Here is a 25,839-nt window from a genome sequence, read left to right as displayed (position 1 = left end):
GTTGTGGAGATGTCCATGTATATAACCGTCGAGGAGGTAATTTGAAAAAGGTATTTGTTATTACGAAGTCTTCACTTTGGCAAAATTGAATCAATCGATCTCCTCTGTCATTTCTGTTTCCAAGCCCATATTTTCCTACTTGTTCTCCTACCTTACCTTGACCCACCTTGGCATTAAGATCGCCCATTAATATGTTAATGTATGGAAAGACTGACTTAATAAGTGAAGACAAACAACCTGCAACAAAAAGGTTCAGATCTGACAGTGAAGTCGAATAAATGAACCAAATTTTAACTTTTAAACCAATGTATGTAAAGAAAATAAAAAAAGTAAAGTTCAATAAACATTGCAAAATTTAATAAGGCAAGTGATGAAAAAATCGACTTATTTTATCAAAGCAGTAAGGCAGATTAGATTAATATTGTATATCATATTTGTAAGAAAAATAGAATATAAATCAATATTGTTAATTATAAAAATACAAACAACTATAATTAATATAAGGAATATAATAATATAATGTGTAAAAAATTACCTGAAATTTAATTTATAAAATATATAAGTATTATTACATCATTGATATAAAATGAAAAAACATATGTTGATTTTCCGGGATTTTCCGAGATTTATGGGGGGTGAAAACTATGTAGTTATTCATAATTCGACGAGCTACCCCAGAATAAAAAAAGAGGCTTGCAGCTGCAAAGGAAGCCGAGATAATGTAAATTTTTCCTACGTGTTGCAATTTGAAGTTACGATGCCCAAAAAAAAAAACGGAGCTGAAACAGATATCCTCTCCACTTTCCTATGTCGATCTTTCGAAAGTACCGTCGATTCGAAAAATTAGATAAATTTTAAGGCTATAAGTTTCAGGGATAAACAAATTAAATAACTTATAAAATATTTGACTGATCGGGGGGAAATTTCGCACAAATCTAAAAGATGGTAATTCCTTGATGTTTAAATGTATTAATACCATTTTATTTTGTTAATAAAAAAATTAATTAAATTTATAAATTAGTGCAAAAAAACTGCTTTTTTGCAAATATCTCTGTAAATTATTTATCAATTTTAATTAAAAAAACGGGAAAATAAAGATATTCTTGACATAAAAAAATTACATAAATATTTTTTATTTAAAATATAAGGGAAAAAATTTATAGACAAAAAATCAAATTGTGACCATAAATTATTGCTTAAAAAAACGCAAGGTAAAACTAGGAGTATCTTTTCATCTATTCATCATCTAGTATCCCCCACCTATGTCTTAAAAGCTTCAGATATCTGCGAAACATTTTTCCACCTTTTTTTTAACCACACTGGGCTAAATATGTATCTTTGTTTTTGACTAGAAATATTGAAACCTATATATTCGAACCAGTTTTTTAAATTACTTTATCGAATATTTTGGTAGTCTTTATTCACACATATTTATAAAATTCATTTGTATGTTTTATTGAAGTTGACATTTTTTTTAATACACCGGATCTATGATAATATACTACTACTTACCCTAATCCAAAATATACCTACTTTGTTTATTGATATTTACCTGATTTAAAAGATGAATTAATTTTGTCTGCCCATGAGACTTACCTTACAGTATCTCTAGGAAACACTACATTGAAATTATTTGTTTCTTTTTCACCTAAAGTCTTTCTATATTTTATTCTTCCTTGGAATTTCCTATCGCTCTACGCCAGATGTAGAACTAATTAGTTATGGTTTGGATATAGCACAGTATAAAGAGGTTCCTCTTTATATTGTGGTTATAGTATATTATTATATTTTTCACTAATGATTTTTGAGCCTCTTTGTATATTTTAAGCTGCCACAGATTGGGGGAGAAATCGTGGAACTATTTCCTTTAATTATTGTAAATATTGGATACCTATTGCCTTATTACAATCAGCATAATGTGATTAGAATAAGTTATTTCATACTAATTTCATAAAGACCAAAAACATTCGTGAGTATGAGCAATCTAGTTATCCAGATTTTCTGTGAGTTACAGTTCTGATATTTGAGCGTGTAAGAAAAAATTATGCAGTAACTTCAGTCCTTTGCATCACAATAATGGTTACGGTTTTTGGTGTTACCGACAAATGACAGTCACCTACAACTTGGCTCATGTTTTAATGTTATATATAAGAGATCTGAAAAGATCTATGGCAATTTTAATATTATTTCTAATTATTTCGAGGAGAGACTTAGGACAATTCATGGTAGCTATCAACAGTTTCTCTTGCCTTAATATTGTTCTGAAGTTATTTTTTTGTGGCATGTTAGAATAATTACTATTTAAATGGGAATAGGCCACAATTAAAAGTTAAAATACGTTTATTGACGTTTCAATTTCCACTTCGGAAATCGTTCTTAAAATACCGTATTTTAAAAACGATTTCCAAAGTGGAAATTGAAACGTCAATAAACGTACTTTAACCTTTAATTGTGGCTTATTTTCATTTAAATAGTAATTTCTCTTGCATTAACGTTGTTAATTATTCCAGATAAGCATATCTCCTCTGATACAGCTTTCTTAATCGGAAGAGCAGTATTGGGTCCCGAACTTTAGTACTCCATTTTGAGCTGTCTTTCCACTGAGCTCCTCTTACTGCAGTGCTTAGTTCTATTTTATTTTAACGAGATTTAAGCCATACAGCTCTCACTCCCTCTAAGGAAAAAATTCACTCATCCCATATACCTGTGGTATCAAAAGGATTGAATTCTGGAGAGGCTCTTTCCATGTTAACGAGCCCTAGGGTATACTGAATTATCTTCCAAAAGATAATAGCTTCTGGACGATGCGAAAAGAACCACCTTTGCATGATCTTATAGAAATTTTCACTAAGATCCAGCTGTTTAATGTTGTCCAGAAGATTCTTGGGAATGACACCGGTGGTAGAGAGAATAATAGGTATAGTCTGGGTACTTTCAACTCTCCATTATCTTCGTATTGGTATCTCAATTGTTATTTTATTATTATTCATTATAGATTTCTTATTAGTTATTTTTACTGATGGTTGTTAGCAGTTACAAACTAAGCTTGATTCACAAGTAATTAAACCAAAGAAAAGATTCAGATAGGGATTCAATAAGAATATGTTTAAAGGGCATTTTTTATTATTTTATTAAAACAAATTTATATATTACACAAATATTAACAATTATCAGGTAAATAATATTCAGGTTGGTCTACTTCTTGGAATAAATTATGCTGTTCCGATTGTTGGTGTGATGGATTAGCATTACTGGAGCTTATTGTAGGATGGCACGGTGATGATATTTCTGTGAATGACGGTTTCACATCTTCCATTTCTTCAGTTTCTTCTAAGCATTCCAACTCAGCATCCGCAAACAATTTCGCTAATTCAAGCTTTATATGAATTTGGTGTCTTGGAGACAATTTTCTAAACGTATCTGCATAGCTCAAAAATAAATGATCTATCCCATCTTGCTTTATTTTCTTTTTATCATGTAAATATTCAATAACTTTATCTACATCTCCTTGTATGGGTCGTTTTTTGCGATTTGTTTGCTTTGACTCTACTGGTGCTTGGGATGTAGACGCCGCCATATCCACTAAAGACGGTGACTTTTCTTTCTGAGGCAAGTCGAATGATTGTAATGGCGTTTCTTCCTCAGGCAAGTTGAATGATTGTAGTTCTACAAAGCTGTGTGAGTCATTTGACTCTAGAGAAGGTGTGGCTTCTCTTGAAGATTGTAATGGTTTATGTTCTGAGGATGTGTTGCTGGAAGTTGTAGCATTTGAAGCATTAACATCGTCTAAAAAACTTAACTGGGAGCTCCAGATATACTGATGACTTTTTTTTCCATAGGAAATATCTCGTTTTACCTGTTTTTTATATTTATTGTAGCCATCTCTTAAAGTCTTCCACTTAGTTTTAACGGAATCATCTAAAAGAAAATGGATTAATTTTTATATGTCGAACATTGATTAAAATCATTTTTAACATTTATGATATAGTTGCACTCATTAATTGCTTGAATATTTTCAATTCTACGACAAAAATACTATTTTGAATGCATCAACGCATACATTTACAGAAATTTATTGTATTTAAAAAAAATCGTATTTATTTATACCTTATCAATGAAATATGTAAGAGGAATGTACGAGAGTTGTCTAGAAAGTTAGAAATGATTCCGCATCACACGCGGCGCCGATCCTCTATGCAGCGACTTTATCTTCTTCTTCTTCTCGTGCCACTCCTAACGGAGATTGGAAATCATCATGGCCACTGCGACTTTGTTAGCAGCGCGCCTAAAAAGTTCAATCGAACTACACCCGAACCATTCACGTAGATTACGAAGCCACGATATTTAGCGACTTTATGCCTGACAGTTACCTTTACCTCTGTCTGTTGCATCACGCTTCACGCATCAGTATGAGCCAAGTCGCGTTACTGTGTGGTTCTTTGCTTTTTTGTGATTTACTACGCATCTTTGTTTTATTTTATAACATTTTGAAATGATGGTGTCCATTGGAAATCTGCCAAATGTGAAGTATGCATTCGGTTTCTGAGTGCGCAAAGGGATCGACATTTGTAGGCAGATAAAGGTTGTTTATAGGGAGAATGTACTGACTGAACGACTCTTCAGTGAGGAAATCATTACGTTCAACCAACGAAGAACCAGTGTGCACGATGACGAACGGAGTGGGAGGCCATCACTTTTGACGGAGAAGTTGAAGGAAAAAGTTAATGACAAAAATCAGAAAAACCAAAATTGGATGACTCTTCTCCACAAATTTCTCGATCTGTCTAACCTAAAACAGTGACTGAGCACATTAACAATAAATAATGTGCATTCGGTAGGTACCAAAAGTTCTTACAGAAGTCCACAAATCAAAACAAATGGAAGCAGTCCTTGATTTCTTGACCCCGATATAAGAGTAATGATATAAGAGTAATGATGGTGACAAATTTCTCGTACGCATTGTAACGAGAAGGAAAACTTTAGTTTCTTACAAAACTTTTGAAATCCATGGAGTGGCATCATGCAAACTCTGTATCTCTCTCTCCCTCTTTCTCTTTTAAGACTTAAAAAGAAAAACCGGATCTGAACACAAGAAAATTTATAACAACTGTTTTTTTTTGGACCGGAATGGTTTCGGTAACGAAACTGAAGGAATTCTTGGGTTGAAAGTAGTTTGGAAACGAGGAATAACTCAAAGATGAAGTGGTATTCGGGCTCAGACGTTTGGCGGTAAAACAGTGATTCCATAATACAATAAATTCCTTAACAACCAATGCAGCTACATTGAAAAATAACCTAATGTGTTTCGACTTTGTAAATAAAGTTTTTTGTGTTGATATCTTGGTTTTTATTTTTTTATGCCACAACGTTCTTTACTTTCTGGACGACCAATGCATAATGAGTTTCAACTGCTAACTGGACTAAAATTTTTGTTCAAATCTAATAAAAATCGTACAACGATGACAATAAGACAAAATAAATTCTACAGCAAATGATCAGCTTAGGTAAAGATGAATATTTGCCAATTGGATATTCTTCAATTTAAAGAGCTAGAAAAATCAATTGAAGAGCTCAAAACGTCCCGGAATTTTGTAACTGTATATTCTTTTAGTTGAAGCCAATATGTTTGATCCTCATCAAAGTAGTTTCTTTTTAATTTCTTTTTTCTTCATGACAATAATAGCAAATTAATGTCTGAGTCAAATGATTCAGTGTAATTGGATCCAGCACAATTTTTACATGCCAAATTGCAATTCAAGCCATTCTTTCTACATCCACATGAGCTGCAGTAGTCTTTTTACAACTGCAAAAAATTAAACTCATAAAACTTGGTGGACCAGGAGCCAGGATGCTATGTCATCTTCACTGGATGATAGAAATTTTCTTTGAGCTCTCACCCCTAGTCTGTTTGATTCAAAAATCCTTCTCCGTATAACCAAGTATGAATTTCTAAATACACTCTTTTTAGATGCTGTGTTTCTACTTCTATTTTTGGAAATAAAGATGAGAAACATGGTATACGGATTACGTTTCAGCCAACTGAATATTTGATGGTCTATATCCATCCGGTATATTAATCTTTCTGAAATTAGGTGAGGCACCATACATGGCTAAAAGTGATTGTGATACATGCTCAACTATTTTCTTAACAGACTAACTTATTTGAAATATTTTACTTCGTGGACAAGGCATGTAAAAATAAAATATGCTTCAAAACAGATGGGATGAGAAACTTCATTTAATATCACTCTCAAACCGGCTTAATTATATCACTCAACGTCTTTTTTGGTCTGTATTAATCTAATAAGCATTAAAATAATTAACATTTTTTATATTCTTATATAAAAAATTGTGATTTTTATAATAATTTGAAATAGAGCAAGGAGAAAAAACGCACGTTTACTATGTAACTTGGAGGATATCTGTGTATTAGCACTTCACCAGTTTCTGGCACATCATCAGTGCTACCAACTGTTTAAAAGCGCCAAATTTAAAAAAATAATGTTTTGGATAATTTTTTATATAAAATTGCATGAGGTGTTCTGAGGTCATTTATCAACGCATTATTCGTCTTCGTAAATTAACATTATACTCCAGGAGACTAGGTTTACCCTGGGTACCAGGTAGCTCTAGGACCATCGTCGTTATCATATTCGTGTCTAGTTACATCGAAAACAACCGAGTAATGACTTTCGACTGATTTGGACTGAAATCAGCATGACACTCTAGTAGACGAGGTCCACTCTGGGCACCAAGGGTATGTCCAACACTTATTTCATCTTCCAAAATCAATTCTACAGACAAATAAATGGTGCCAAATGGGCTCCCCAATATCTCCAACAATTGCCAATATCTTTATGAAAGACTTCGAAACCAGAGCATTATCCACATCAATGCTCAAACCCACATGTTGGCTACGATATGTTGACGATACATTGGTCGTTTGGCAGGCATGCTTTGGTGTCTTTTCAAACCCATCTGAATGGTACATCCTAGTATCGAGTTCAAGATGGAGGTGGAAACTGATTCATTCCTACCGTTCCTCGACGTTATCATAAAGAAAAACAAACCAATTCCAAGGTTTTCATCACTCTGTTTATTGAAAACCCACAACCTTCACAAATTAATTCAGTCATTAATACGCCTGTTTCCAGATCAATACGCCTTTGCGATGATGCAAGCAGACCCTCTGAGCTCTCTAGTTTAAATCAAGCCCTCATCCAAAACAGTTACCGCGAAAATCTCATCAATATGAGCATCCATAGAGATCAATCTCAACCCAAAGACTCAGACCTTCATCATACGAAAGCTTTTCTTCCTTACATTTTCTTTTCTCTCAACAAAATACTTTTATCTCTTCTCCGATCAATCAAACACACTCCAAATGAAAGACACGGAGTTTATGAAATTCCTTGTGCAGACTGCCCCCGATCATATATATAGGCCAAACAAATCGTAGAATCCAAAATAGGATTTATATACATAGCCCCCATCCGCTTCTAAGAAACTAAACCTCTAAACCAAGAATTATTCGAAAAACCATAAAAATTGAAAAACTGCCGACTTGTCTCAATAAAAGATATGACGGCATACCTTCGACTAGGAAACCTCTCATAAAGAAAATACCGAGCGCTCCACCCGTCAATTAAAATCCTACTGTCAAAAATGTCCACGCCAACCTCCACCCAAGCCACATCACCATCGACGGTATAAATGATCCGTCCTCTATTCCCAGCACCAGTAATACATTGATTAGTAATCAGTGTAGTAGTGTCTGGAGGCTTGGGGACTGAGACCTCGGAAGCCCTGAAGAAGACATCGAAGAAGATGTAGAAAGCTGGGCGCAATGATAATCGAAGCGGTTCAACCCGGAAGACTGTTGAGTTTAATATTAATTCCTGTAATAGAATTATTCTTAGCTAGCTAGCATAGGTTTTGTTGCAGTTTCGCAACTATATATACACATTTATATAATATTAACAGACTTTGTGGTAGTTTTGATTCTCCCCGTATTCCAAGATTACAGCTTACAGCCCGTACAAAAATGCATGTGTTAAAAACTACATATTACGAGATGAGCCATCTGCAAAATGACACAGACGTGTATTTGAGATAAGAGACGATTCCATATGCCATATGAGACAAGCGTGCGTTTGGGTTAAGAGTATCTGAGACACTTTGCTTCGGTCCGGTGACCGAGAGAGTCGTTTTATGCAGTAAGGGTGTGGAGGTTGCTCCATTATCAACTTTTTGTGGTTCCTGTACGTCGCTGAAGGCGTCTTTTGCGATAGCGGTTGGTGCTATCATTTCATTGGGTAAGATACAATACACCATTTATGCTGCATATATCAAGTTCGTTTACTTGGTATATAGACTTCATATTTGTTTAGAACTTTATCTCAGCTGTGCCGCGATCGCGATTAAACATTGTCAATTGAACATTTTGCATTTGTTTTGTGTTATTTACTGTTTTCTATATTTGTATTTTGTTAACACCGATTTTATTTCACGTGTGTTTTGTATTAATAATTGGTTTAATTATTTCTATGCACCGCATTATTAATTTGTTTGTATAACGTTGACATTTGTACCCGTAATTAGGTTGTTTTTTTGTAATATTATTAATTTGTCTTTTATCTTTTTATGTATAGTATGTTTGCGGCTATGGTAGGTTTGTCTTTTAGTTGTTAAATACGTCATAGTTGTCGCTTTGTTTGATCTATTAGTGTTCTATCCCTTAAATGGTTATCTTTTTGGTGTCGTTTCATATTAACTAATATTTAAGTTTGTATAAACTCTTGTTTAGTTATAATTGTATGTTTGGTTATGTATATTTATGTTTGATTTCACTTATTTTTAAAATAGAGTTTTGTATAGTCCTCTGGCTTTCATTTTTCTATTTTAATATACATACCCAATGCGAAAGGGAGAAGCCAGCGAGTTCTAGATTGAACATAATATCTTCTCTTCCCTCTCTGATGACCCAAATTGTTATATTGAGGTCATCGTATGTGCAGAACGTAACAGGTTTACATATATATATATATATATATATATATATATATATATATATATATATATATATATATATATATATATATATATATATATATATATATATTCAAGTATGCTAATTCATTATCCAAGATCTACCCCTTTCGGGTCTACAACTGTTATAATCTGTTTATTTTGCAGATTTTAGATTTCCTTGTTTGTCGAAACAAGGTGGCAGTCAAAATAATTTTTTTATCTTTTTTCTCTTAACGTTTTCCTACCTGCCTCATATCCCGCTGGAACTCATAACATCCAAATTTCGTATCCACGACCAACCTCGCCGCACAGATAGAATGCCGCTGGCATGTGATATGCTCCCGCTCTTAGTTCCAGCCCATTACGTTTTCAGACTAAAAAGATTACAAATGCGCGTGAAAGCATTTACAAGTGTTCGTACTCCGCATAATTTCGGTCGAATTTTGTGACCAATGTAAAAGAGAAACACCTCAGATCGTGTGAATGTTTTTATGTTCTGTTGCTATTTGAAGCAAATCAAACACATTCTTAATTTATTCTTAACCATCTACCAACCTAACCTTGGAAAATTCATCTTGATACATAGGTATCAAACCAAACTTTTTTATCTTCTTAAAATTAGGATCCATAAATATGTCGTGAGGTTGAAATGCTCTTTCAATGCATTTTTCTTTCTATTTTTAATTCTTTATCTTTAACCAATTCCGAAACATCAGGTTTCACTTGGCAATGCTTATTAAGCTTTTACTTCCACAAAACGAATCTGTTTACGATGTAAAGTTGAATTTAAATTATGAAAATATTTAAGGTAACAAGGTTTAAACTTCCTGTCCGCTAATATCATCGCTTTCAAGAATCTCAATTAGTATATTCTGAATTGCTATTGAATTCTAGCTCGTCGTTGCATGCTGTTTTGAAGATTTGAAGAGTTTGTCTATTTAACTCGAATATGACAGGCACGTGTAAGGCCGAAACGCTAGAACTACATTCAAGCCAGTGTCTGTAACAATTATTTATTTTTAGGTTCCATCTTCATCTCTTTTAATATTTTAATAAATTTCTGTGCCTTAATACCGCGCGATTTCCAAGTACCTATTTAGATATAGTATATACTACTTAACTACCTAACCTACCTTAACCAATTAATTAAATCTCGAACAAATATTATGAAACAATCACCTAAGAAGTTCCGTAAGGAGAAAATAGGTTATAAAAAATATAAATCAAATTTACCTTCTGTTACATTCAGTGAATGATCATTTGCATCAATAACATTTGATTGTTGTTCATTGTCTGTTTTGCTTTTACTGGCAAGAGAATAAGGAGAACATTTATGTCTTAAGAGACTTGCTGTTCCGGTTTTGGAAACATATCGCAGTATCTTTGTACAGTGATTACACCGTGCAAAATCTTGAACAGCTCCTTCAAACTCTATTAATTCAAAATTCACCCACACATCACTTTTTGCATTTTTATGTTTAAAAAATTTATATCTCTCGTCAGAAACATTCCTTTCCAAGTCTTTTTCAATTTCCTCTTTAGTTTTCATTCTGACAACGCGGCAATAAACCACAAAATACAAAACCGTAGAATGTTCAAACCTCGAATACACGTAATACTGCAACAGCGCTCGAATACTGAGATTAGTTCCATAACGTGAAGCGCCGTAACAGATGCAATGGGCGGAGGATCGTCCAATCGCGAATTGTCGTGACTCACGCTCACCCTCCATCGCTCACGTTCACGCCCATTCACGTGCATTCCATTATTTTACGAACCGCCTCACACTAGCAGTAGCGTGACCAAATTTATTTGTTATGGGTGCCAGGACCAAAAATTGCGTTTTTTGCATTAACATTGCCCACTTCTAACCGCTACTCAGTAACCAATTGTATTGGATGTTTAAAGTAAAATAAAAAAATTTCCTTTATAATGCTAATGTTTTAAATATATGTACCGAATATGGAATTGACCTATCAAACAAAAGCTTTAATTTTAATATATTTTATTCCTGACCTACCATGACCTAACTTCCACCAATAAAGGTACAAGACTTGGTGTTAGAGAGCTATAACTTTCACGCAACTGCCATACCAATAATTTGACATCGATCTAGTTTTATTTATATTTCATACGTTTGACATTTATCAATTGAAAATAAACTTATAAAGCTAATGAGAATAAGTACATGAAAAATACAGATCGATTTTATTTGATTTGCCAAAGAAGTCGTACGGGTAACTTTAGATAAGGAATTATTTAAAAAAAAAACATTATTGATAGATATTTGTTTTTAAGACATAATTCGCTTAAAGCAATCAATGTATATCGAAAAAAATAGATAAAATAAAGAAATGTTTAAGAATGAGAACATTTTAAGACTTTGACGAAAAACCAGTAAAACGAGCAGATATAATAACAAAAATGATGACCAAAATAACACACGAGAATGTAGCTCAAGCAATATGGAAAATAAAGTAAAATAAAGCAGTAAGATGCATAAAAAATATATACTTATTCAAAAAACGAAGCAAAAAAACATGAAATCACGCGATTTTTCTTTTTGCCCCATAACTTTTTTCCACGGGGATATAGATATAGGCATTAATTAACAGAAAAAACTTTCACCCTTCCTCTTCAAAATGACGTTTGGTAGAAGTCTTTAGAATTGTTCTATACCACCTCGGAAATCGAAATAGCTCAATATTTACCCACCCACGAAAAAGAAGAATACAGGATATTATGTAAACCTGAATTGGAAAAGGGACAAACTGCAGAATTTGCACGGCCAGTAGATGCTATCTTGGCCTCAATCTCCTTAAATCCACAATTATATCGAGAAATACAAAAATAAAACTCTACAAAACAATAATACGCCCAGTTCTAACACATGGTTCAGAGACCTGGACTATAACAAAAAATAATAAAAACATGTTAGGATGTTTCGAAAGAAAAGTACCTACTAAGGCGAATCTATGAAGCAGTGAATGACGAATGTAATACGAATGGAACAAAATGACCCAGCTAGAAAAACGCTCCTTGATAGACCCATTGGTTAGAGAAGAAGAGGAAGACCCAGAACAAGGTTCCTTGATAACATCGATGAAGACATGAGAAATATGGGAATACGTGCCTGGCGGAGAAAGGCGATGGATAAGGACGACTGGAGAGAAATTCTTCAGGAGGCTTCAAGACCCACGCAGAGTTGTAAAGCCAGAATGATGATGATAAATTGGAAAAGTCTATTAAAATTGTACAAAACATAAGAAAAGAGGAACTAAAGGCTTCTTCTTCTTCTTTGAGTGCCTCTCCTATCGGAGATTGGATATCATTAGGGCGATTCTAATTTTATTTACTGCTGTTTTGAATAATTCGTTAGTGGTACAGCCAAACCACTCTCTTAAATTTCTCATCCAGGACATTCTTCTACGGCCTGGATTACTGCGTCCTTGGATTTTTCCTTTGTATGATATTTTGTAGGAATGTGTACTTTTGTCCTCCCATCAGCTGGCCTAAGTATTCAAGTTTTCTCTTTTTTATATTCAGTATAACTTCTGGATCGGTATTTATTCTGCGTATTACTTACCTCTTCATTTGTAATTTTATCCATCCAACCTATTTTTAGTATACGGCGGTAGCACCACATCTCAAAGCTTTCAAGATTTTTAACATTCCATCAATTTTTAAGAGTCCATGCCTCAACACCGTAAAGCCAAGTACTGAATACATAGCATTTTAACATTCTAATTCGTAGCTGAATACTAATATCACGATTACAAAATAATTTTTTTATTTTTATAAAGGTAGACCTGGTAATTTCAATATCTTTTTATCTCGTGATTTTGGTCACCTGTCACCTGATGAGGGTTCCCAAGTATTTGTATTCGCTTACTTTTTCGAGTTGGTTACTGTTTATTGCGATACCAGTGTCATGTATTGGATTCTTACTGAAGGTCATATATTTGGTTTTTTTGACGTTCATCCTTATGCCGTAGTTATTACATATCTCATTCATACTTTCGACTAGATGTTGTAGATCTTCCGCTGTTCTTGCCATTATCACAGTATAGTCAGCATATCGAATGTTATTGATAACTTCTCCATTTACTATTATCCCTTCGTTTGCATGTGAGAAAGCTTCTTGGCATATTTGTTAGCTGTAGATATTAAACAAGAGCGGTGACAATATACAACCCTGTCGTACTCCTCTACGTATTTCTATTTCGTCCGATGTTTGGTCTTTTTATATTAGCTCGTTGATTCCAGTACAGATTTAATATTATTTGTATGTCTTTTTTACTAAAGAGAACGATTTTCGAGGTGGAAATTGAAACGTCAATAGACTTGTGGCTTATTTCCAATAAAATAGTATCTAAATTGACCATATGAAACAATAAAACCCTTTGAACGTTGTAGATCCTTTCTAAAGTACATAAACAATAGCCTAGAATGCTGTTGCAGAAATGAACATGTTTAGGTAGAAGAATCATCAGAATCATTGTCTTTGACTTTTGTATATACCTTTCTATCTATCTATCTAATTAGCCTTCTTCGGTCCATCTTTGGACATAGGCCTCCCCAATCCTTTTCCATTCTTCTCTGTCTGTCACTATAGTTATCCACCTAGAGCCCACGTGCTTCTTGATATCATCTGCCCATCTCATTTGGGGCCTTCCTCTGCTTCGTTTATATTCCCACGGTCTCCAAATTATAAGAATTTTGTTCCATCGGTCTTCTTTTTGTCTTATATTGTGTCCTGCAAATCTCCATTTCAATTTTGCAACTTCTTGTCTAACATCCCTCACTTTTGTTTTCTCTCTTATCCACTCGTTTCTCTTTTTATCCATTAATCTTATGTGCAACAGTTAATGGAATTCTGATAAATACAATCAGATATGCAGACGATACAGTTATTTTAAGTGATGACATGAATGGATTACAATGCCTTTTAAATGCCATTGATACAGTGGGAAGAGAGTTTGGCCTAAACATAAACTGTTCAAAAACAAAACACATGGTGTTTAGCCGTTTAGCATATCAAGATGCACGATTATATGTTGATGGTCATATAATTCAAAGAGTGTCCAGTTTTAATTATCTTGGTTGCCATATTACTGAACAACTAGATCCAGATCAAGAGATAAAACGTAGAATCGAGATAGCCCGCACGACATTTTTAAAAATGAAGTCATTCTTCTGTAATGATAACTTGCAACTTCAACTTCGAAAGCGCATGGTTAAATGCTACATTTGGTCAGTCCTCTTATACGGTGTCGAAGCATGGACATTCAAAATATCCACCATTAATCGTCTGGAGGCTTTTGACATGTGACTGCACAGACGTATACTAAAAATTGGACGGCTATGCTGACAAATGTGGCAGTCCTTGAGAGAGCAAATGCTGCTCGCGAGCTGCTTGATAACATCAAATGTAGAAAGATGGCCTATTTTGGACACGTAGTAAGGGGAGACCGATATAATATTCTTCAACTTATTATGATGGGTAAAATCGAAGGACGCAGAGGAATTGGTAGAAAGCAGGCCTCTTGGTTGAAGAATATCAGGGAGTGGACAGGAATGAGGAAAGCTGAGCAACTCTTTAGAATAGCTCAAGACAGAGACAGTTTCGCCATGTTAATCGCCAACGTCAAGGGCACGTTAAGAAGAAGAAGCAACATTTGTCTTTCCATTGCTCTTTGGGTTTTTATGATTTTGTCCATCTTTGATTTTGTAAATGTCCACGTTTGGGAACCATAAGTGAGAACAGGGAGTACGCATTGATTGTATACTTTGGTCTTAAGATGCTGTGGATATCTTTTGTTTTTAAGAATGTAGCTTAGTTTGCCAAATGCCGCCCATGCCAGTCTAACTCGTCTTTTTATCTCTGCTGTTTGGTTTTCTTTGTTAAGTTTTATAATTTGACCCAGATATATATAATCCTGAACTTGTTCTATTTCATCTTGTCCGATCCTCATTGTAATGTCTTCATCTGTATTTGTTATGATATTGGTCTTGCTGTAATTCATATTAAGGCCTATCTTTCCAGCTTCTACGTCCAGTTCTTTCATCATTTCAAATAATTCTTCTTTTTTATCGGTTATCAATGCGATGTCATCAGCGTACCTTAGATAGTTCAAGCGTTGTCCACAAATGTTTATACCTTTTTCTTCCCATTCTAATCTTTTAAAAATATCTTCCAGAGCCTGATTGAAAAGTTTCGGTGATATTGTGTCACCCTGTCTCACGCCTCTATTTATTTGTATTGATTTTGTTCCTTCATATACTTTAATTGTTGTTTTGGCTTCCTTATATATATATATATATATATATATATATATATATATATATATATATATATATATATATATATATTGGCTATTAGTTCCGTATATCTGTGGTCAATTCTGCTGTTAATCAAAGAACTTTTCACTGCCCAATGTTCGACACTGTCGAAAGCCTTTTCGAAATCTATGAACGCTATATATAGAGGAATGTGGTATTCATTTGCTCGTTCTATAAGTATTTTCATACTTAGTAAATGGTCACTTGTGCTGAATCCCTTTCTAAAACCAGCTTGTTTTTTCGACTGGTATCCGTCGAATTTTGTCGCCAATCTATTGGTTAAAATTTTTGTTAGGAGTTTATACATTACATTGAGGAGTGTTATAGGACGGTAGTTTTTTATATCTGCTTTATCCCTTTTCTTGTGTAGGATAATGGTTACGGATTCCTTCCAGTTGTTTGGGATTCTTTTTTCTTTTAATATCTTGTTAAAAAGGGAATGTAGAGTATTAATTACCACTTTTCCACCATATTTCAGCATCTCTGCAGTTATTCCATCTTTTCCAGGCGATTTGTTGTTTTTCATTTCTTTCAATGCCTTCTTTATTTCTGATTTGCTTATTTCTGGCTGTAGCTCTGAGTTGACATTTTTTATTTTAGCCTTAAGTTGGTTTTTAATTTCTTCTGGTGGTTCCTTTTTTGTTTTATATAATTCTGAGTAGAAATAGTGGATAATATTTATGATGTCATCTTTAATGTTTGTTTCTACTCCGTTTACATCTTTTATTTTGTTTATTTCACACTTACCTAATTTCGGTCTTAAGCATTTCATATTTTTGTTGTTCTGTAATACTGCTTCTATTTTTATTTCTTGTTCTTTTCTCCTCTTTTCTTTTATAATTCTGCTCATTGTTTTATTGATTTCTACATATTCTATAGATTTCCTTTTGCCTTCTTCGTTCAGCTTCCTTCTTTTATCCATAAGCTTCTTTGTTTCTGTTGATATATAGTTGTTCTTTTTTAGATCCGTTTTTGCTATTTCTTTTCCTGATGTAATCATCGTTGCTGTAAGTATGTTGTCTATTTCGTCTATATCTGTATCATCACTGTCTAATTTTTGGGTAAGTTGTTCTTTAAGTTTAAGGTGTATATACCTTTATGATGAGTAAAATCAAAGGACGCAGAGAAATTGCTAAAAATTAAGCCTCGTGGTTGAAGAATATCAGAGAATGGACTGGAATACGAAGAGTAGAACAACCGTTTAGAATAGCTGAAGACAGAGATAGTCTTACCGTGTTAATCGCCAACGTTAAGGGAACTAAGCACGTTCAGAAGAAGAGATACCTTTATATTAAAATCAAAAATCTAGAGAATGTCGACATTATCTGGTAAATGTCAAGCTTCCTATTCAAATATTAGGTAAATTTCCGAAATATTTGCTAAATATTCTTATTTACTAATAATAAAAAAACTTACCCTTTATAAGTACATTATTTTTCATTCGACAATATTTACACAAATTCAAATACAACATTACAACTTCATGTGTAACATTTTTGTATTTTACTTGCAATTCTTTAAGCATGCGTGTTCTTCCTCCATGACCAATTCTGGTGTGAGTTTCAGATAGTATAGTGAACAACTCATCATTGATAACGTAATACTGTGCACTCGTTTCTCCTGGTTTTAAAGGTACAATTAACTTTTCTTCATCGTCAACTTTTAAAACGTCAAAACGTTTTAATCGTCTGTAGTCTAAGGGTGTGCTGCACTTAGTTTTGGCAGAAATCACTTCGGAAATTGTTTTTGAGTACCTTTCTTTAGAAAAATAAAAACAATTGTCTTCCCGTTTAGTCGCAATTAATGCTTGTAATGTTTCGAAAAAAACGTCACGATCAACGTCAGTATCCATTCCTTCGTACATTATATTATTAGATAAAAATATAATATTTAAAAAAATATTGCACACAATAATCCTTAAATAATATTGAATCAACAGTCGTATTATAACAAAGAGATGCAACGTGACCTCATTTCGACAAAACCAGCGCCAGACTGTCGTTTAGTCGTTTCTCTATGGAAACCCGCATTTCATTTCACCTCCCCGCAACGCACAGGCATAGCGGTGCTTGTCGACATACACTGGTGATGGTCAGAGTGTAAAGTTGCCTCCCATATATCTATCGTCCGTCGGCAAATTTATACAAATAAAACTATATATGAATATATTCGGTTTCGTCTTTCATCTATATTTGTGGCATATAAATATTGTCTTTTATCAACTTTCGTGGTGTGTGATGTGATGAGTACAAACTTACAAGAATATATGTAGTTAACATTTAACTAACTTACACCTCTAAACGATTGACGGAACTCGCAGAAAACCTTTAGTTGTAGCATTGATTATAAACCACACATAGATACCTCACTCTAAGGGAAAAACGAATTCAGTGTTAAACTCCGCCCACTTACACCTCTTTGCACCTCACGCCTAAGTACTACCAGACTGTATGGTGGCGACATTAATTCAAATCTTTGCCAAGATTGAAAAATAAATTTGAGTTACCTGCTCCGGCCATTGTCTAGTGCAATAGATGACAATATAAGGATGGTATTCAGCATTTTCACAAATAATTTTAACGTGCTTGTAATCTATATTATTGAATTCCGATTTTACTTCAGAAAAAAACGCTAAAAATTGATTAATGAAAACAGTAGAGGTTTTCTAAAAATTATTTATTTATCAATACACTACAAAAAAAATAACAAAATATAAAATACATAATACAATTAGCAGTGATAAATTACATCTCATGTAAATTACTTTTTTGTAACTTTTCAAACAAATTAATTTCGAGAATTGATGCAAATTAAAATATTTCAAGCTAATATACAGAATTTATTTCCAGATTTAGTCTATTCACGATTTAACGAGATCTAATGGATCTAACGAGTTACAAATGCAAAAGTGTTAAGAAGGTTACAATGTTACAAAAGGATTGCGAGGTGATAAAGAACATCAACACAAGAAAGCTGGAATATTTAGGTCACATTACCGAAGGTGCGAAATATGAGATATTAGGCTCATAATACAAGGTAAAATTAAGGGTAAAAGATCCATAGGTAGAAGAAGAATTTCCTGGCTGAAAAACTTAAGAGAGTGATATAGTTGCAGCTCAATAGATCTTTTCAGAGCAGCCGCCAATAAAGTACGGATAGCTGTGGTGATGGCCAACCTTCGATAGGAGAAGGAACTTCGACAAGAAGAAGAGGATATAAATTTTGTTCTGATAGTAACATTGTACTATAAAAAATTGACAATTTATCTAGAAATGGCAATATAGAAGTCAATTATATTCTGTACAAAATAAGAAATTGTATAGAGGTGAACCAAAATAAATATGATTTACTGTTCGATCGAATACTTTTTACATTTAAAAATTTTCTGAGGACTATCTGGAATTACGTCATCGAGGTTTTAAAAGCAAGTAGTATTGAGTACCAAATGCAATTTTAACTTTGACAAAATACCAACGTTAAAAATGAATAATGCAAGTGCTTATCTTGATTAAATGACAGGGAATTTCCAACATATAAATAGTTGAGGGCCATCTGCCTAGGAAAAATAGGTAAAAGCTGATAAACGGATAGGATTAGAAAGTTTAAAGCATCACTAATTAGTTCATATTTCAAAACAAAGTAAATAAATATATTTGAATGTCAATTCTTTTCAAACTAAGATTGTAAAATAAAATTTTAGGAAAAAAAATATTTATTATTTCTTGTTCTCAAGAAGTACTTTCATTATTGACAATATCGAAACAATTTATTATTAAAAGTCGAGAACAATTAAAATCCACGTTCATATTTATATGAAAGTGCTATAAAAATAAAGGTATATTACTCTTGAGAAGAATTAATATTCTTTAACAAACTTGGTATACGACTCATAATATTTGACATCTGATTCTTTCATTTTGAGTTTTAGGACATGCAAGTTTTTATCCATAATACATTTTCCCCTAAACTGAATAAAAAAGTTTTCCATATGATTACAAGGTTTTAAGATATACTGATATTATAAAATACTTGTTAATATCTTATATTATATCTTGTTAATATCTTATTGTAGATAAAACGCATACTTTTGATCTAGCATCATTCTCTGCCACGCATAAAACTAAAGAAAAATCAGCTATAATTAAGTAAAAACACATGTTATTTTTATGAACGCCCTAGACTCAGTACATTGATATAGTTTAGATTTACATGTATCAAAGATATAGTTAGAAAAAAGACGTTTTCATATTTATTTTAAGTACAATTTGTGATGTTTCTGGTTTGTTTACTTTTGTGGCTGTCAGTCTGTTGAATTTTTTGATGTTTATTTGTCAAATTTTTACATTTTGAAGTTTATTTACCTTTACTTTTATCGAAAATAATTAATTTTCTGTGAATCTTTTCCCTTTTAGTTTTTTGTTTACTTTCATTAACGTTATACCACTGACAAGTTTTTAAAAGTTTGATTTTTACCAAGAATTTTATAATTTTTCTTTTATGGTCTTCACAGCTTTCAAGCCAATTAGTAGTTAATAAAATATGCTTAGTCACATAGGTTTCAATTTTTTCAAAAACTGTATTATCTACTTTAAATAAATCAAAAGCCTCGTCAAACTTTTCTAACAATATGGTAGTAATAGTAACAAATAAATATGATGGCCTCTGAAGAAACTTTATTTCTTCGTTTGCGCCATAATCTCTGAAAAGTAACATTAGTTCGTGTTTCTGTAATAGAATTTTATTGTCTTTTAGCAAATCTTCCTGGCATTTAATACAATTCAAATTCTTTATAATCTTATAGTAAATATAACCAGCGACATATGTAACAGCACACGTTTCTAAATTTGTTATGCTAGATTTGCTGGAATTTGCCGTGCTTAAAATTTGGTTGTCATTATTTTCCTTTTGCTTGTCTAAAGATTTTTCTACATGAACTGTTTGGGTTTCAATGGACTTGTCAGACATTTCGACGCTGGTTACTTCGTGGGTTAAATCTAAATTATCAGTTTGTGCTATTTCACAATTTCCATTGTCTAAAGCAATTTTTAGTTTAATATTTGTGTTATGCTTAATGGCAATTCTTAACTGACTAACACTAGGTGTTGGATTGTAACCACCCCTATTGCGGACAATCGAGAAAAATTTTTCTAGAGGATCTTGGTTCAGAAAAGATGTTAAAAGATATGACACATTATATTTTTGAAGTTCCTCCCACAAACATAAAACTGACAAAATTGTCCACTGAAAGCCGTGTAGACAGTGAATAATATTATTTCTCTCTTTCTGATTTTCAAAAACTTTAATTTTTTTAAAATATTCTAAACCTGCTTTTAAGTTTTGAGTTGACTTGCTTAAAGTTGACATTGGCTTTCTGTTTGGATTACTATCACTACAATATTTGCTGTTAAGACCATGAAAAATATTATTTATAATTTTGAAAAATTCAGCAGTATGAGGAGCCGTTTTGGTGTGTAACTGCCCTACAGCTATAGCTGTTAATATTGCTGAGGCAACTGAGAAAATGCTAATTTTACACGCATTTTTTGAAAATTATTAGGGTTTATATGAACGTCTGTTATTTTCACCATGCATCGTGCTCTCACATTGGTTCTATCGATATTGTATGTGTATTCAATATCTTGCCACGATATTTGTTTAGAATCGGCAAAAAACGTCAATTTTTTGTTAAGAAAATTATTTCTTAGACTTTTTAATAAGTGGGGTGTATCAAATACAGTGAAAATCCTCTGATTTCCTATTTCTATTGCAGGCTGATCCTTACATGCGCCTAACAGCTTAAATAAAGCTCTATTATTAGATGCTTGATCACACACTAACACTTTTGGTATATACCCAATATTTTGTAATTTTAAAACAACTTCAACTACAATGTTTTTTAAGTTGTCGCTATGTTTTGGACCACCTGTAACAAAATAACAAATAGGAATCTTCCAGTTATGTAGCAAGCCGGGCATCATGAAAACCAGACCTGTGTTGGCAAGTTTGTTTGTTCTTCCTAAAGCACCTAAATCTTGAAACCCTTCTATAATGTCATCTAATTTATTGTACTCCAATTGTTTTTTCAAAGAAATTTCATCAAACATTAACACACAAATTTTTTCTCACTCATCCATTGTCTCTGCTTTTTTCTTCAACTTGTCAATTAAGGAAGTGTTTAAACCAGTTCTTAATTTTATGACACGCAACCAAGTTTGAATTGTTTTTACTTGATCATAACAGACAAAAAAAAAACAGAGCATATTTACTGATGCAACAGGGGCACAAAACCCGACAAGCAGAGGAAGAATATCAACGACTACGCAAAGAAAAAAAGAAAACTCACCGAAGAAAAAAGAGAGAATATATGAACAAAGAACTTCAAGAACTACAAGAACTAAGTAAATCAACAGAGACAAGAAAATTTTATCAGAGACTAAACAAAAGCAGAAAGGACTTCAAACCGAGAACAACGATGTGTAGAGATAAGGAAATATGACGGCTGCATTGGATAGGACATGTAGAAAGAATGGAAGAAGGCGAAATACCAAACAAAATATTCAAACAGATGCCAGTAGGAAAAAGAACAAGACGAAGACCGAAGCTGAGATACTTAGAACAAATAGAAAATGATATAACAACCTTAAAAATAAAAAACTGGAGAAAAAAAGCACGAAACAGATCAGAATGGAGAAGAATCCTGGAACAGGCCAGGACCCAAAAAGGGTTGTCGAGCCAGTGATGATGATGATGATGATGATACTAACAACGCATTCATATTAAAAAATCTCTTTTGATTTAATTGTATAAAAAATATATAAATCACTCAATATCAACTGATTTTATATAAAATATATTTTAACAGTATTATTCTCATTGACAAAGCGCATTAGGGAAACATAAAAATATTTCCAAAGTTGAGTACTCACCTAAATCAGTTGCTAACTGTATAAATTTTAGAGGAACTGCATTTTTCCTTAATAATTTTCTTTGGCCACTTTGGTAAATATGTTCCACTGCAAAATGATGCTGGCAAATTACCCTCTGTTGCAGGTCACTGATATCCATCAATAAAATATCAATATTCCCGCAATTTCTTTGCCAAATTTTTGTGCGCTCTACGTCTTTCAGGGGAAATTTAAAGAAAGATATATTATTATTTGTTCCATCGTTTCTTTCAAAACATCCCGCGTAAACACACTTATGCGTTACAGAGGCCATTTTATTTAAAATCCTTTTTTTGATAAAATTCCGCTATAACTTCTCACAACACTAATCACAGATAATACACCTATAGGGTAAGTTCGGCCCTGACACTACTCCTATCTCCTTGCAAGTCAGAGAGAGAATGGGAAATCTCGATACGGTTTTCGAATGGCGCCATCTAGTTGTTGATACGTCTTTCGGTTACCACGAGGTGAGCTATCTAGGGTGTGGTTTATAATCAATGGTTGTAGTAAAAGGCACGGTAAACTGCACTGGCGTTCTCCATAATGTTTAATACTTTGCGAAATTTTAGGTATAAAATAAATATATGTGTCATTAACTCGATGTTCATTGTTTTGCATATTATGTTACATTTTTTTTTAATAAATAGTATTCTTGCATACTGTTATTTAACGTAAATTTCTTTCACTTTTACTTCTTCTTTTACTTCTTTTCACAAATTTGTTTTACTTGTTTAATAATATTTTTCTGAAAAAATTAGATATACAAAGTATTAAAATATCACTTTTAATTGTTGTTAAAAAATACTTCGGAGTAAACTAGAACATTTTGTCAATTTAAATAGTGGTGGTTAGATTGACCATATGTCTGTTAGAGTGTACCGTTTTTAAGACGTCTGCGATTACGGGTTAAAGTTAGAGTTTTGGTAAATATATTTAACTTTTTATTTTCAAATTAAAATACTCATACTAAAAATAAAATAATTGTGGGAACCATTTTAATTTATTTATGTACGGCTTCCAACCATTTCTAAACTATTTATCAAACATAATTAAATTACAATCGGCATTCCTAATGATCATTAGGCTAATTTGCTTAATGTGTTTAGGATCTTTGTAAGTGGTTATATTATATTTTACCTCTCAAGCACAACAGTTAGAAAGTTTCTGTCATACTAATCTAAACTCAGTATATTGTAATTCAAACGTGTAGTTTCAAGTGACCATCATGCATAGGCGTAGGTTGTATATTGATGAATTAATTGCAAATGTGCATAAATACCTTACCATGGAAAGAGACAATGGGGGACCTTTAAAGTCATTATTATGTATAAATCAACGCGTGTGTTTGTGACGCACTCGGGATAAGTGAAAGTAAGCTATAAATTGTAATGAAGACTGTCGGAGATTCTCAAGAAGATCTTACTGTGACTGAGTATCCCGAAGACAAGAAAACAACTCGTAAACATTCTAGGAGCATTGACTTACCCGATGGAGAAAAATTTTAAATCGCAATATTTTGTATAGAATGCGTGGAAACAATCAACATGTCAGTTTAGATACTTTACTGGCCAAAATAAGAGAAAGACAAGTTTCTGAAATTAAGAGTACTAGCCTTTGGAAAGTGTTAAGAGATCTAGGTTTTAAATTCAAAAAAGAAAATAATAGGTTACTTTTATGCGAAAGTAGTGTGGTTCACAAAAGAATTAAATTTTTGAGAGAATATACTAGACTTAAATCTGAAAATGCAACATTTGTATACTTAGATGAGACATGGATATGTGCAAAGGTTGGAATTAAAAGAATTTGGCAAGACGACGATTTCTTTATAGAAAAGGCAGATTTGATTTTTTCTCCAAAATCAAAATCATGTATTACCATGAAAACATGAATGCAGATATGTTTGTTAAATGGCTTGAGGAGAAACTGTTACGTAGTCTGAGTGAACCATCAGTTATAGTTTTAGATAATGCGCCTTACAATTCGGATATTTTGGAGAAACAACCAAAACAGTCGTGGAACGTACCGAGCATAAAAAATTGCTTAGTTAAAAATAATATCAATTTTCCGGATTACGCCTTTAAATCAGACTTCCGAATCTACTACTAAATCGCTACTAAATCCCGTTACACCCACCCTTAACAAGACACTTTGAGGTAGATGACTGGCCCTTCCCGAGCCTTCCTCACCAAAGGGCACCCTCTTTTCAGGTCTCTACTCTACGAATCCAACCATCTTTTGATGGTAAGAGTTTATTCAGTGACATTAAAGCAGAGGGAGATATTGGTCTTCTGTCGTTTACCACTCTCATTGCACAACGATATCTGTCCTAGTGAGGACTTGACCCAGCTACCCTCCGCGAGTTTTACTATAAAAAGCTCAAGAAGTTCTGGAAAGAATCATCATTTTAGGATCTATCCCAGATTAGTGTTTTTATCGAATTAACCACCCGAGCTCTTGCGAAGAAGCCCTCTCCGAAAATACACCTTACACCAGGACTCAGTCAAAGCAACACCGTCACCTTCTTCTGAGTTTTACTACGTTGCCATCGCGGTATTGGCAACATTAGTTTTTCAATCCTATCCAAAGTTGGATCCTATACCTTCAAGAAGCTAAAAAAAATTGAAGAGCCTAAATTAAGGATTGGCCTCATACTATCCTCCATCTCTCACATATTTTTCCAATTTTAGAGTAAAGTGGTAACAGGCGTGTCTCTAAAATTTGTTCATAAACTTTCAGGGCCAAGCTTAGAAATGTTCTCTCTCTCTCTCTCCAATGGCGCTATAGCCCAAATCGGGCCTTGGCCTCCTCCAAACTATGCCTCCAACCTTATCGGTCCCGCGCCAATCTTCTCCAGGTTCTCACGTCTAACAAATTTTGCGCGTCCGCTGCCACTTCATCCTCCCATCTTTTCCGTGGCCTTCCTTTTGGTCTTGCGCCCTGCATTTTACTATCTAGGGCTCTTTTCGGCAATCTTTCTGACTCCTTTCTTACTACATGACCAGCCCAGCGAAGTCTCTGAAGTTTAACGAATTCTGAGATCATTGTCTCTTTGAACAGTTGGTAGAGTTCATGGTTGTACCTAGATCTCCATATTCCGTTTTCGTTAATAGGTCCAAATATCTTTCTTAGATACTTTTCTTTCGAAGACTTCCAGTTTTCTTTTTGTCTCTTCTGTCATCACCCATGTATCGCATGCATAACATACTATTGGTCTGATAATAGTTTTGTAGACCCTGATTTTCGATCTCCAGTGTGTGTTTTTGGAGCGGAACACATGATCGAGTGAAAAATAAGCTTTGTTTCCCTTTACTATTCTTCTTTGGATTTCTGGTTCTTCTATTCCATCAGTGTTTAATGCAACTCCTAAATATGTGAAACTTTCTACCGTTTCAATATCGTCCTCTAATTCAACTGTGCGTCTGTTTCCCCTAGCTCTTGCCTGTGTTAACTTTTTTGTCATTTGAATATTTATTTCTAGTCCGGTCTCTTTTGCCTTTGTTTTTAATTGTGAATATATTTC

At 33.4% G+C, this 25,839-nt stretch overlaps 1 protein-coding gene across 1 annotated transcript in view; it reads right to left on the bottom strand.

Annotated features, from left to right (window-relative positions):
• Window positions 1–3,115: 3,115 nt before the first annotated feature.
• LOC140438392 (uncharacterized) overlaps window positions 3,116–25,839 on the bottom strand; it is an 802,897-nt gene continuing 780,173 nt past the window's right edge. Inside the window, exon 8 of the mRNA XM_072528074.1 lies at window positions 3,116–3,918. Within this exon, the coding sequence (XP_072384175.1) occupies window positions 3,161–3,918 (758 nt within the window). The 3' untranslated portion in view covers window positions 3,116–3,160. The remainder of the gene's footprint in view (window positions 3,919–25,839) is intronic.

Source organism: Diabrotica undecimpunctata, chromosome 4, assembly GCF_040954645.1.
Source record: "Diabrotica undecimpunctata isolate CICGRU chromosome 4, icDiaUnde3, whole genome shotgun sequence".
Classification (NCBI taxonomy): domain Eukaryota; kingdom Metazoa; phylum Arthropoda; class Insecta; order Coleoptera; family Chrysomelidae; genus Diabrotica; species Diabrotica undecimpunctata.
The sequence above is the reverse complement of the archived record's forward strand: the minus strand, read 5'-3'. Positions and strand labels throughout refer to the sequence as shown.